We start from the raw sequence: 14493 nt of genomic DNA on the forward strand, positions 1-14493 counted from the left end.
GAAGAGAACTTCAGACGAAAACGAATACGCAGCGAGTATGTGCGACTTCAGTGGGGATGAAAAGTTCCCTGAAAGGTTGGCCTGTTCAGTCGAGGTTCAATGGAAAGTTGAGCTATGGCTCTACCTATTACAGTGAGACGCGCCTGTAAGAGAAGGGACGCGGAAATGATTGAGTGTGACACCAAGACACGTGATAGTCCAAGATTAGACCCACCTCCAACTCAGCTGTGCAGCCAATGGATTGACCCTAAATCTATCTATCTGGATAGCTTCATGTTTCATTCCAACTAGTCCAGCAATAATCAGATCGTACACAAATTTCTGGCCGCCCGGCTATGCTAGTTAGGTAGCTAATCTGTATTTTCGTTTCAGTCAACGGGTCTTTATCTCAATTTTTCAGCGGCCTCTAATGATATGGAGATCGACCGATCGCGTCAAGGCTGTCTAGGGTCTTTAAACCTGGCAGGGCTAATCAAACGAAACAAGACAATTTATCAACAAAGATTGGACGCTGTGTTCTTCGGTGGGGTTTAATCAGGGGCTAGCAACGACTTTGATACCGTTTTTAGTCCGTCATGGCACTTAAAGTCCACTATTTGTGACGCGGACAGCACCAGCATGAAAAAGCCTGGGGCAGTCGGCCCCTAAACCCCAGGGGCCGCACCCCTGAAAGTCGAAAGACAAGCAATTCCAGTGCTCGCTAATTTGAAGCTAAGCCCCAAGACACGCGACACCAAGTGTGAGACCCGGTACCTGCACCTGCAGTCTGCAGTTTATTCGGTGACGGCCCTTTTTTCCACCAGCGTTCCAGACAAAGTTCAACCTTCCACGACTTCTACGTTTAATTTCTCCATTTTAGCCCGCCTCGTTTTCTCCTATACTATATTCCCCCCTCTCTCTTCGTTGGCCATCTTGCTTCTGTCCTTTGCTCTCATCAATTTGCTATGCTTACGAGAATTCCCTTTGTTTTTGCTTCCTTCATTCGTTAGGGAGAGAGCTACGAACCGTCAATACTATTTGGTTTGCGTACCGAAACAAACCCACCGAGACAGCTTGCCATTCCCAAATGAGTTCAACCGCATTCCTCAACCAAGATGCGCCTCAGTCAGGTGCTTCCCTTGCGAATCCGCCCAAGCCAAAGGCTATAGAGCTCAATGGCACTCCGCTTCCTAATCTTTCGCACACACAAGACGAGAAGTCGCTCTCAACAGAAAAGCTGTCAGATACAGACGATCCTGCTGACAGCACCACCAACACAACAACAAACGACACAATGACACTCGATAAACCCCTTACGAACTCTACAAATAATCACACGACCAAAACGACGTCTACGGCTCAAGATGAAGCTCCAATCGCAAAGGTCATACACTTCTTCGCTACGGCGACCCCTGGCTCCCTCGCTGGCGTCGCAGTCGGGTTTGCTGCTTTCACATACTTCACAATGGGACGCTTAGGACTTGTTCTCATCGGAGCATTCGGTGGAGTTGCCGGGTTTGTTTCGTGGGAAGCTAGGAACCCCGAACTTGCCAGGGCTGTGCGAGGAGAGCGAGGCATTGACGTTATAGATCGACTTCTGGAGGCCAAGAGCAACAAGACTTCAGAGAAGCAGGAGGACAGCAGCGACGATGACGAGCCTGCTGCCAAGAACTTTGACGAATTTCGACCAGAGACTCGTGAAGCCCTCGGAGGACTTGTCGATGCCGTCATTAAGGACTACGTCAAATGGTGGTATAACCCGATTGTTCCGGCAGACCACTCTTTCCCTCTGGCGTGCCGTAAGACGCTCACATCCTACGTCCTTTCCGTCTCGAACCACCTTAGCCGAAAACGCCCTGCCGATACCTTCCTCGACCTTCTTACCAACTCTTCTTCCATGATAATCGTGTTTATGGGGGAGCTTTCAGCTGCCTTTTCTGAACTTCCTCCAGACAGTAACATGACCGCAGCCGATGCCGTCTACAACTACTTAGCAGCAAACCCCGACTGCCGCTTGGCAAACCTTTTGAATCAGCGCCAACAGGCCTCGAAGTTCAAGATGGTCGCTGAAGACCTCCTGAAATTTCTGGATCGAAATTCGTATAACTGTGACCCTGCTCGAGTCTTTCTACGGGAGATTATCGCAAACTCGGTCCTGGAAAAGACGCTGCATACCTGTAGCCAAGCCGATTGGATCAATGGATGGATTGTGTACTTGTTGGAAGGTGGAGAGCCGGACCTAAACCAGGCAATTGATGTTGGCATGAAGCGTGCTCCCGAGCCAAGTATTGCAGCAACTAACGTTTTTGCGGATCTGGATGGAAACGTTGGTAACATCGGTATCGCCAAACCTGGACGTAGTTCTTTGGAAAACGAAAGGGCTCGACGTAAGGAGACGCTTGGTCATAAGAAGAAGTTGAGCAAGGCAGACGAAGAGATGGACGAAGCTATGCAAGAGATGAAGCGTATGAACGAACTGATTGCTCAAGAGGAAGTCCGAAGAAAACGCGCGTCAATGGCTTCTATTCAAGGATCAAACCCCGATCTCAGCAACGGCGAGAAGCGATTGTCTGGCGCACCGGACCTCAGTGACAGACCCCTACCAGCATCTACGTCAGAAGGGTTCTCTTCAAAGAGTGACCTTGTCCAGACTCCTCTGACCCCCCGCTCACCAATGGACTCGTCGAGTCCCGAGTCGTCACCCCGCCGGTCGGATGGCACTCGCTTCACCAGCTTTGACCAAATCGTACCACCTGGACAAGTTGCAGCCGAAGGGGATGACGAAGTGCCTAAGAAGGCACCGCTGACTCTTCACAATGCGACCATCACTCTTCACGACGACACTCCCGGCGAGTCAACTCGTATTCGCAACAAGCCGACTTGGGACTACTGGGTCCAAGTCGAGCCTTCTGTGACAGCATACCCTGGATGGATGATTGTGAGGAGATACGGTGATTTTGAGACTCTTCATGAGATTCTGAGGCGAATTGCTACCATCTCTGGCGCAACTGCCTTCACTGAACTTCACAAGGACTTGCCCGATTGGAAGCTGCACACTCGCGAGTCTCTTCGCGGTGAGCTAGAGAGGTATCTTCGAGATGCTTGCTGGTATCAGAGTTTGGCGGAGAGCGAAGGAATGAAGCGATTCTTGGAAAAGTCAAAGGGACACACGCACAGTGAATCCAAAGCTGGCTTTGGTTGGGAGTCCATGGGTAAAGGCATGCTAGACGCGTTGACAACAGCGCCCAAGGGTGCGATGGAGGGTGGCAAGAGTCTAGTTGGCGGTGTTACTGGAGTTTTTGGCAACACGTTTTCAGGTCTCAGCAGGAAATCTACTCAGTCAGTAGATCTAACAGCCAACTCAAGTCGTCTTTCCATCTCAACCCCTCCCGGTCAGCTCAGCGGCGCGCGATCCCCCATTCGCTCAGCACGAGACAGCATGGATAGCACGCGGTCATCTATTGTCTCATTGCAGCCTGGGAAGATGCCTCCCATGGAGCGTCGTCCAAGCTACCAGTCACAGGGCGAGTCGGATCCGGACGTTCGTGCTAGTCGCTCTGAACACAAGGAGTCGGCCTCAGCCTCGGCGAGTGCTCTTCCTAGTCGGGAGCATAGCCGTGCGCCTAGTCTTGCACAGCTACGATCTCCTTCCGCAATCAGCCTCGACTTCAGCAAGCTCCCTCCGCCACCTGATCAGATTACCGATGACTACAGCCTGCCTGAAGGCCAAAATGACATCCAGTCTAACGGCATCAAGGGACAGCAGCAGCAGGAGCGCAAGAGCTCCTCAGAGATCCCTACGCCTCCTCCTTCAGTGACAAGTGGAAAGAGGGCATCTTTGAAGCCTGCTAAGCAATATAGTCCACTTACAGAAGCTGAAACTCGTGTGGCGGTAGAACTTCTGTTTGCTTCGATCAATGAGATGTACACCCTGTCCTCAGCATGGAACATCCGTCGTACTCTCTTGACAGCTGCCAAATCATTCCTACTCCGACCCGGCAACCCTTCGCTCTTGACAGTGCAGTCACTGATTCAGAAGTCGGTTATTGATGCCAATACATCTGATTCGGGTATTGCAGAGCAGTTGCGCAAGGTTCGCGAGAACATGATGCCCACGGAGCAGGAGCTTGCAGCATGGCCAGCCGAGTTGACGGCCGATGAGAAGGAACAACTCCGCATCAAGGCTCGCCGACTCCTCATCCAGAGTGGCCTTCCAGCTGCTTTGATGGGTGTCATGGGTCAAGCGGCAACAGGTGAAGCACTTGGCAGAGTCTTTGACTGTCTGCAAATCGAGGAGGTCGCAAGAGGACTCATCTTCGGTCTGGTTCTTCAGGTTGTTGGAATCCTAACACACTAGAGAACGGAACTGGTACGATAATACGTAATGTGATGGGATGGCATGATTTGGTGTTTGGTGTATTCGCGGGCTGGCTTATCTCACGAAGCGCAAGGATATTGTTTTACGAATTTCGAGGGGGAAACCCTCTGGCAAAACCAACGGACCGGAGCAAAGGATTTTCAAAGTTGTAGCCGCTCTTGTGGGTATATCATGTATGGTAGATGGATACGTCGTTAAGAAGACCTCGATGGTCTCTATTATTATCATTAATTAATATTGAACACACACCCAAACCAACAAGGAACATCCCGAGCCAACTCCCGATCCCGGTCTGTCATTTTCATCCCATCTCAACTCCGAGCCCCTTGGCGAGACTACATTGCACTACAGCAGAGTTGCGGTCAGACAATGCACCAAGAGTCCCCATCAAACCGTCGTTGAAGCATCCAGAAAAGAAAACCTGAAAATAGGCCTTTGCACGGAGAATTCTGGTCCGGGATATCACGTCAATCATATCCCCTCGTTTAACTTAATTATACGATAAACCAAAGGTTCCCTGTTTCTCTGAACGCAGATCGCCTCTAAAAGGCAGTGGTCCTTTATTAATTTCCGACTCGTGAGTCTCCACTACCCATCGTAGACGAAGGGGGGGCACGCAGTCAAAATAGGTCATCATGTACAGAGTAGCATTCGCCGATTTGATGCATATCGACCAAAAAGCAAAGAGTGGATAGGATCAAGGATATCGTACGATTATTTCGAGTGGTCGACCACTACCTCTATGTATGTATGCACGTGGAAAAGAGATGGAGACTGCATGCAGGAGAATTAGTTCGGACGAACAAGGGTGAAGAAGCAACGTGACAAGAATGGATGGCCTTGCCTTGGTAGTCTACATGCAGAAGCAGTCCAGTTTTTCAATTGTGTAACAAAAGGTTATAAGTATGGGGCTGGTGTTGCAAGATGAACTACATACATATTGCGGATCCAAGGGGACTAGGAGGAGCTCTTGAAGATATGCAGTGGAGTATCGATCCTGCAGAACCCATTGCTTCTGCAGTTGATTTTCAGATATTTTATAAGTCATGTCTGATCTGTCCTTTATCAAATTCCATCAGGTACCATGTTTGCGATCTGCAGCTTGAGTCCCCGGTGAATTCGGCATTATGTAGATGCAGAGTATCACTCGATAGTATGCTAGGACAAACGGTAGGCATGTGCCTACGTAGTAAGCCTCTAGAGTTTTGAGCCCCTGTCAGTGTGGATGTGGTGTATCGCCAACCCGAGTACTCGCCAAGACGTTGCATGCCTTGTGGCTACATAGGAAACTTGAAACATCACCATATGCAAGTCAAATTGAAGGTAAAAGCAGTGCAGCTTCCGGGGTTATGACTTGGTCAACAAAAAGCATACCAAGATAAGTATCATTATGAAGAGAAAGCTCTAGGCTAGGTAATAAAAAGTGGCTATCATCTAGATGCAAAGAATGAAGAAGATACGCAGTATTGAATCCAGTTACAAGAAAAACGGAAGAAAAGAACATATAAAAAGTGACAAATGAACCTCCCAGTGGTAATACATAAGTAGTAAGATAAGGAAATATACAATATGCTGTGGCAGCCGTGAACTGTCATGAGTAGGCGCAGCAGAGTGCGGATATGCAGATACAGATATAAAAAATGCCGTGTGGGTATCAAAGGATTGTAAAGTATGGGCCGTGAATCGTTGGAAATGCGATGCAGTTTTGGCGAGGCCGTTGTAACAATTATGAGATAGATTGAAAGTCATCAGGGTCGGTAGACAACATTTGCGAGCAGAGGAAGGTCATCTGCTGGTGGTTCGCTTTGCCCAGAGGTGGTGGTGGTAGTTGTGGGAGTGGCAGTGGTTGTTGCATGTGTGGATGTAGGCGCAAGAGGAGAGATTGCTCGGCCTTCAGAGAAATCTCTTCTCTTGCTGGAGTGGCTTTCCTTGGACAACCCATTGAGGAGTTCGTGACTCCTCTGACGGTGGATTGCAATGCGGTTTGTGTCCTTCGCACAGGGAGCAGGGGCAGGTTCTTGCACCGCTTGCTTGCTCATTTTGGTGATTTCGTCCTCAACGTCAGCGAGCAGAGTGTAGACATCATCACCAGCATAGATTCGAATGCTCTCGACCTCGTTTCGCTTCAAAGCTGCAGGACTTGTGACCTGGTTACCGCTTTCCCTCATAGCCTCCTCTTCGATCACAGGCTGTTCGACGATCGTGCTGGGGACCTGAGCCACAACGCGATGAGGGGAGGGTGAGTTACTACCGTTGCGAGGTGAAATAGGAGACTCCTTCGAAGGGCTTCGAGGTGGTGTCGAGATATAACCAAAGCCAGAAGCAGATGCCCCAGTCATTGGAGCCTCCTGTGCAGCAGGTGATCCCCAGACAGGGAGGCAAGCAGCAGCAGCAACATGCTCCAGGAGCTTCTGTCGAACACGAGTACGTCGGTTCTCTGCCTGTTCCAGCTTGTTGACCCAATCGTCGATTGAAGCATCCAGTTCAGTGAGTGCCTCTTCCTGCTTCAGCATGGACTCGTTGCTGAACTTGGCAACACGTGGAGAACGCAAGTACTGGCAGATACGTGAGTGGAGGTTTTTGCGACCTGATCGTAGAGCCGTATAAGTGCGACGAAGGTATTCGGTCTTCTCGTCCAGATGGCGAAGCTCCTTGGATAATGCCTCGACGTCTTCAGCCTTCAGAACCTCGAACCGACCCACTTGCTCATATGCTTGTTTCTGAAGCATAGTGAGCTCAGACTGTTGGAACTTCTCCATGGCGTCTGTGTGCTTTACACCAACAGGGAGCTTCTCGAAGGCTGCCTTCTCTGTGCTCTGGCTTCTCTTCGACTCAGCTCTCTGAATGATGGGTCCGTTGGTAGAACGCTGGTCACGTCTCTTTCGAGGGCGACCTCTGTCCATCATGACTGACGACTCAGAGCCACCCCTTCGATGTCCTCCACGAACATTCTCGGTGGCAGCAATGGGAGGTGTGTAACGTCCGTCAGGAAGCTGCGGAGATTCGGTTCGAGACTCCATGATCGGTGCAGAGACTGGAGTGGGAGTCATAGAGCCTGTGGTTGCTGACCTGGGTGTTGTAAGATCAGGCATAGACGAGGTTGGAGTGAAACCGTAACGGCTTTGGGGCGATGATCCATTGCTGCGGCCCTGTTTGACAGGTTCGTTGTTCATAGGAAAGCAGTTGAGAGACTGTTGCCGGCGGAGCAGAGGCGATTGTCCTCCATGTCTAGGGATAACCAGGGGAGCCAGGTGTCTTGGTGAAGTGGGAGTGTGGTCTCTCGATTTCGACTCGCTTCGTTCTTTCTTCGAAAAGTGAGGATCGGGGCCCTCATCGTCGCTCGAAGCAAAGAGAAACGTGTCTGTGAAGTTGTAGTCTCTGCAAGAGTTACCAGGTGCGCTGATAGAACGCTCGTGAAAGGGAGGACGGCCAGGGATTGTTGCTAGAAAATTGTCAGTTTCAACACAGAATCAATCGGAAGTAAGAGCGCCTACGAGAGTCCATGGAGAGCTCTTGAACCGTTGTCATGGGTCCGACTTCAGGCACACTGATCTTGCGTCGTCGTGCCAGACTATGCTGGTTGAGCCGCTTCTTCAAGCCATTGAGTAGTGGCTGACTGTCCGCCTTCTCTTCTAATGCCGCTGCAGGTGTCATAGTAGCTTTCTCCGAGTCTGCTCCTTTGTTGCTGTTGAGGACTGGCAGTCGCTTCTCCTTGGGGAAAAGCTGGTACTTCTTGGAAGAGTCTGGTTGTTGCATTCTCCAAGTAAACGGCTTCTCAGACTGGGAATGTAGTGATGTTTTCTGAGAAAGCAGCGTGTGTAAGCTACTGAAAGCAAGGTATAGAAATTCGAAAAGAATATGTACATACCGAGTCATTAGGTAGTTGCGAGATCTTGTTGGTTATATAGGTGGTGTCGATATCGACGAGGCACTTGGCAATGTGAGCCATTGGGTCGAAACAAGCTGCAGCCGGGCAGCTCCAAAGGGAAATAGGTCGGTGTTAGAAATTAATTGCCACGGCACACGATACCACTAACGTCAAGATCGGAGTGCTATAGCATAAAGTCAACGGATTACTGGTCGGTCTAAGTGTTTCGGATTCCTGGGATCGATGGTATATAACCATTAACTGTGAAGGGGATCCCAGACATTGCTTTTTACGCCAAGCTACGAGCTCTCCGGTTAGGTCTATCCGTTTGTAGTTGGACATGGCTACCGGACAGCCTCAGTCGACCCCTTGTCCTATATGACCCATGGCGGAATATCAGGCCCCTGGGACCCTGGCCTCGCATCCTAGTAAGAATAGGCCCCGAAGCCCCGCTTGAACGGTAAGGTAGCACGCCCCCGAGACTAAGAACGTTAAGAAAAAACTTTGATAAACCCGAGATAAGAGAGAACGCACAGAGGGCTGGGACACGGCACATGGCACAAGATGTCAAGGCGAGGTTCATGAGCAGTCAGAGTGCAGTGTATGAGATGAGTGCGGCTCGATGGCCCATGCGAGGAACAGACGGTCCAAACGTTCAGGACCGGGGTCGGAGTGGATTCGAAAAGAGGAATAGATCAACAGGGCCTGTCTAAGCCAGAAGACGTTTTGTGTTGCAAAACAGAATTGGTGTGCCTGCGAACGATTCTTAGTCGACACCTCTTCGGGGGTTTGCTCTTACTCACCATCCCTCTTCCCCCTTGGCGAACAGATAGATCCTTGCCATCGAAGCTCGCGAGCTTCTTAAGCTGCCCCCTGGTCCCAACCTCGGCTACCACGTTAAGAGAGCCGGGACAGGGACAGGGGCGGTAGCTGTATATACAGAAACCTCCACCATGACGGACAGAGAGATCAAGGATCCCTGACAGGCCTGGGATTAGTCAAGCCGGTAGCCCTTGGCGAACCGCTGCCAAAGTCTTGAACTTCCCATCAATCATCATCGTCAGGAAAATGGGTACCTGGGTATAGTGGCTCGCACGATTGCTGAGGATGTCTTCCAGAACAACTGACGGGCTGACCGACGACCAACGGTGGAGGTTGACGGTAGGGAGACGTAATTAAACATTCTGAAAAGATTGTAGGTGGAAAGTGGAAGGGAAGACCAAAATGTATCCTGGGCCTTCCATATTGGGCTATGCTCTTGACAAACAGAGCCGCTCCCTTGCCAAAGCCATGTTTCAAATTTTTAGACGTATCAAATCCGGAAGGAGAGAACAAGGCAACGCAGGAGGGAGGCGCGCCACAAGGCTCAACGGTTCCAGTGGGTTACTTTACATTTACGGGAGAGGAGAGAGGCCAGCCCAGCGCATTGCATTGCAGGAAAATGCACTAAAAGGAGAATAATTGAGGCACATATTTACGTTACTCTGCATTCTACAGATACTACAGTATGGAAAGGATGTGCAGTAGAGTTGCAACCCGGATAGAGGTATTTTCTTCTTAATCTTGCAGCAAACATTAGCCAATGGTAATCCCTTTATGCCTGAGTTCAACTCTAATCAACTTTACTGCAACTCAGTCCCCACGTTGCATGCCTCACGTGCAGTAACAACACACAGACTATCTGGTATAGATCAACAGCCTCAAGATGAGATTAGAGCGAATACTACACTGAGAGTTTTGCAGTGACTCGTGTTATCGCCAAGATCTCGCGTCAACGTCGTTCTCTTACTAGTCCAGCAGCAGTAGCAGCAGCAACTGTCACCTCTCATTCATACTAGTGCTCGTATTGCAGGGCCTGGTATTCTGCGCCTCCTACTAGAAAGTATGTATAGTACCTATAGTCCAGGGACCGTTATCTGTCATATGGATTACACGAACTTTGAGAGGGGATTATGACAATCCCATAGCAACACGAGCAATTGATGTCACATAAATGTATCAAGAACGGCTATTTTTTGCTTTTCTTTTCTTTTCTCACGATGGATGCTACTGTAATTATCCAACGGCGGTTTATCCCCGTCGGGAGGTTACTGCTGATCACTTGTACGCGATATCGGGTTGTAACGTACGCTAAAAGAAATCAAGCAGTAGTAAAAAGAAAGGAAATAAAAGAAAGCAAGCAAAAGAGGGGGTAAAAAAGGAAAATAGACTAGATTAGACGTTTACACTTGATCTACGAAACGTCGATCACGTCTTGCGGTAAGACCTACCTACCTACAGTACAAAGCAAAAGTCCTTTGTTTGGAGCAAACATGACCCATAACATAAACTGTATCAAAGTCGTTCATTCACCTCAGATCGAAACATTCCATGAGATGGATGCTGACGGTGACAGCTCCAGCATGTTTCCGGTCTTCGGCTTCGGTGTTTACTAAACCAAAAAGTTTGTCTGTCTTAGTCTAGACCTGGATCCCGACGTCATTTTAAATGACAAACCGTTTTCTTATTTGCTTCTGCCGCCTCGTTTCCTCTTCCCACCTGAATCCTCCAGCCTGAGTTATCAGATAACCTTACCTATATAACATGGCTATAGTATACGTCTCCTTTTCGTTTGAAACATGAGCGTACTCGGTGCTACGTAGTCGGGATATTTTTTCCAATTCTCCCCTCGTATCCGCGAGAGAAGAGAACCCTTTGTTGATCAAACCAAACACCACGCGTTGTTGGAGTCTCTACAACACCAAGCTAACCATACTCGACCAGATAGTATGTCAAGACGTTGCAACTACTACTTTCTTGGCTGTTTGACGGCACATGTTGATCTCGCAGTTGACGATTGATCATCTCCGACCTGCATCGTCTAGTCAATGTTATGGCCGACTCATTACCGTAAAGGGAAACCTCGTCGCTCTCGAGGGAGTCCTATCACTTGATATGCCATAGAACTATAGGTCCACTGCGCTGTAACATTCAATGTTGAAGCAGTAACACTATCCCCTCACCATCACGATGAACCGTACTGTAGCATAGCAACAGGAACCTCCATTGGATCTACAAACACCGTCCCTTTTTTCAGTGTGCAAAGCTGAGCTCGCTTCCAAAAACAAATACAAGGGGGGCCCCTTGTAACCATCCCGTGCTCACGGTCGGTCCGGGTGCTCAACCCGGTCACAAGGATCATTTAGAACATGTCACTCCACTCCTTGCTGATGGTTTGAGGGAGTCTCAGATCTAGACACCCATTTTCTCGACGCCAGCGTTTCTGATCGAAGCACCTACCATTGCAGTAACTTAGTGTAGTGCAACTGCGGAATTGGATTTTGCCCATTATTACTTAGCAAATATGTTGATGGCTTTTTGGTCATATCATGACACATTAAACATGGCACAGAATCACTCTTGGTCAGAGCGTAAATCCGTGCGTGGGTTTCATTCAATATGGCATGCCGGCAGTCACTGCTGTCACTTGCAGACGGGGTAACTAGTCTAATCCAGATCTTTGAACTTTGTCTCACTTGGATGCCAAAGACGCTGATCAAAATACTTGTTAGGGATGATCCGCACGGTCTCAATGAACTTTTGAAGACTAAAGACTCCATAGTACAGCATTGTTACCTGGACTCTTACACATGATTCAGCAACATACGGATAACATCATCTGAGTCCTCGCTGCAGTCGCCCTTTGACTCAATCCCCACCAAGTATCCAATCAAATCTACAACATCCTGCATGTCTCACTTGGCCTAGTTGTGATCTAAGCCAAGCCTGAGAGGCAAAGGAGTAAACAGGAAGTCAAGAACCATCTAGGCCCTCTATATGAAACAGGGTTCTGAATGACATCGGGTTCGGGGAATGGGTGACCCAAGGGATTGGAAAATTTGACACGAAGTACAGGGGATATGACGTCCGGACGATAGCAATATACCTTGGAAATACAGTATTATGGTTTGGTGGCAAGTATACGCCACTTGCTTGCTTACTTGTTCCCACTAGCTAAGCCCCTAACCAGATGAGAGGGAACACTGGAACACTACTCTGTGGCGCCGCCATGCAGTACAGTAGTAGTGTCTGCCCGACTTGGTTCCCACGTTAGTCGTGACGAACACGTGGAACTTCTACAATAGACTGCATAGCTCTTAGCCATGCGGTGCAGCCCTAAATGCTAATTAAGCTAGACACTGCGGATCATTAACCGTATTGCTGTTAGTAAAGGCTCTCTAGCCCGCAGATAGTGAGTTTCAATGAGACCTCGGTTGCAGATATTGTGGCCAGTGCACATCGTGACGGTTGAGCACGAACGAACATTACGAGATGTAGAACAAGATCAAAGCGAGTGATTACCGAAACACAAACCTGTAATTGTCCTGTGATTTCGGATTCCCCAGGTTGGCCTAATGTACGTCAGTCTCTCGAGACAACAAACATGACCAATGACAGACGCAGCAGATTCCGTTTCAAACAAAACTGAGGCCTTACTGCCGTGCGCTTTGGTGACGATCGACCTTGATCAAACAATTGAGTTGACGTTGTGGACGCGTATAAGGCTTGGCAGCGTGGCAACCCTACGTCTCCCACTGAATTCCATACTCTCTGTAAGACCGCTTCGAACTGAAGCCGGTTTCGTGTCTGACAGGCTGCCACTGGAACTGGACCTGGAACTACGAAGACGTTTCGATAACGTTGGCGTGCTATGATCAGGGATCTTCCGTTAGCATCTGTGCAACCTGGAAGTCTACTATGTAGCAGGCCTCCTCCACTGGATGGCCCCTGCATTAAATCAACGGCTGGGATCCCCCACCTCAACCCGTCAACTCGAGTCTTACCGCAGCCACCGCAGACCTGGCCCAGGCTCGCTTGCGTTCTGGCGGTTTCGTGGGGTGATATTTGCTCCCTCACCATCAAGCCTCCTGCAGGAATGCCAAGAACCTGATACAGGGACATGACTGATAGTTTCTTCAATGCCACAGTGCCACTGTTAGTAAGGACCTCTCTCTACTGATCCCGCAGCCTCGTGTATCACGAGCCTTGCGTAAAATTCCGCTATCAAAGAGAACCGCTTTGGGTTACCCCATTCTTGTTGAAACAACAATGCATTCATACGCCTCAAAACTCCTCAACGGGGTATCATAAGAAACACAAGAGAGGTTTGGAGCTCTCCTCTCTGATATGCATTGCATCTCATTTCGGAGCCAATCTGTGCTGTAGTGGACTGTCTGCTGCTGGGATGGTCACTGCGGGCTCTGAAAGATCGACTACTCCTAGTATCCTCAGTTCTACTATACTGTGGATAAAAATGAGAAAAACTAGTTCATTCCTCGGAGATGACAATACTTGTATCAACTATCAACTCGGATACTAAACTACGATAATATTTCACATGCCCGAGCATATTGGTAGCTCCAGCACAGATACTGCACTCAGACTGTAGAATTAGTTCCCGTCAGTGAACGGTCTAACCTCATTGGCCATCCAAGTTGCATTTTTGATCACTTGGGTCAGGGGAAACGAACTGACGTTCCGATTTAGCTCGCTAGGCTCTTAGTCACCAACACTAACCATGGGCACAAGAGACGATCCTTATGGTCGGTTCTCAGGTATTGTGTCTCCCCTTGGAGCCTTGCTCCGGTCGGTGGCGCCAAGTCCACTGCCGAGTCCAGATTGGACCCTTATCCCGTTGCTGGGATGACCCAGGCCCCAACCCGACATAGGAAGGGCTATATTTGTAGGCACCTTGAAATAAAGATAGTAAACAGTGACAACATATGATCATGGAGCGGAGAGTAAACACCATCGTGGACATCGCGAGATTGCATCACCGTATAAGCGAGGGAACGCGAGTATTGATCTATCACCGCTTTTCACGGGAACAAGAACTTCCGATTTACCAACCTCATGAAGTCCTACTAGAGTAAAGAAATGGGTAATCGTGATTACGGATATTTGATAGGGTTAGTCAATCCGAGTTTTCTCAAGCGGTTTAGGGTATGCTTGGTGTAAGCTGCAAGTTTAATGAGAACCGTCCATATCTCCGCCCTGCCAGTGGTCATGTGCTCTGAGAATTATTTTATCTTAATACTTTCTGGAAATATCTCCTTCCACAAGGAAGGTCTTTAAGATCTAAGGTTGTTTTCGAGGGTACCATTGTATGCAATGCAATGCAGCCAATATATTCATCTCAAGGCTACGCCACGTGACCATGGATTGTATGTGATACAAGTCTGAGGGGGAAGTTTCCTCCGACGTAGATGCAGTTCGATCACTTGGCGCC

At 49.0% G+C, this 14493-nt stretch overlaps 2 protein-coding genes across 2 annotated transcripts; one reads left to right on the plus strand and one right to left on the minus strand.

Moving 5' to 3' along the window:
• Window positions 1-1066: 1066 nt before the first annotated feature.
• Window positions 1067-4336, plus strand: FIESC28_07224 (uncharacterized protein; the record flags this gene model as incomplete). Its single annotated transcript, XM_031161365.1, has 1 exon — window positions 1067-4336. The coding sequence occupies one exon, from the start codon at window positions 1067-1069 to the stop codon at window positions 4334-4336; it is 3270 nt and encodes a 1089-aa protein (XP_031014623.1).
• A 1769-nt stretch (window positions 4337-6105) lies between these two features.
• Window positions 6106-8306, minus strand: FIESC28_07225 (uncharacterized protein; the record flags this gene model as incomplete). Its single annotated transcript, XM_031161366.1, has 3 exons — window positions 6106-7799; window positions 7852-8158; window positions 8226-8306. 3 exons carry the CDS (start codon window positions 8304-8306, stop codon window positions 6106-6108), a joined length of 2082 nt encoding a protein of 693 aa, XP_031014624.1.
• Window positions 8307-14493: the final 6187 nt, after the last annotated feature.

This window comes from Fusarium coffeatum, assembly GCF_003316985.1.
Source record: "Fusarium coffeatum strain FIESC_28 chromosome Unknown BRIP53273_contig_158, whole genome shotgun sequence".
NCBI lineage: Eukaryota > Fungi > Ascomycota > Sordariomycetes > Hypocreales > Nectriaceae > Fusarium > Fusarium coffeatum.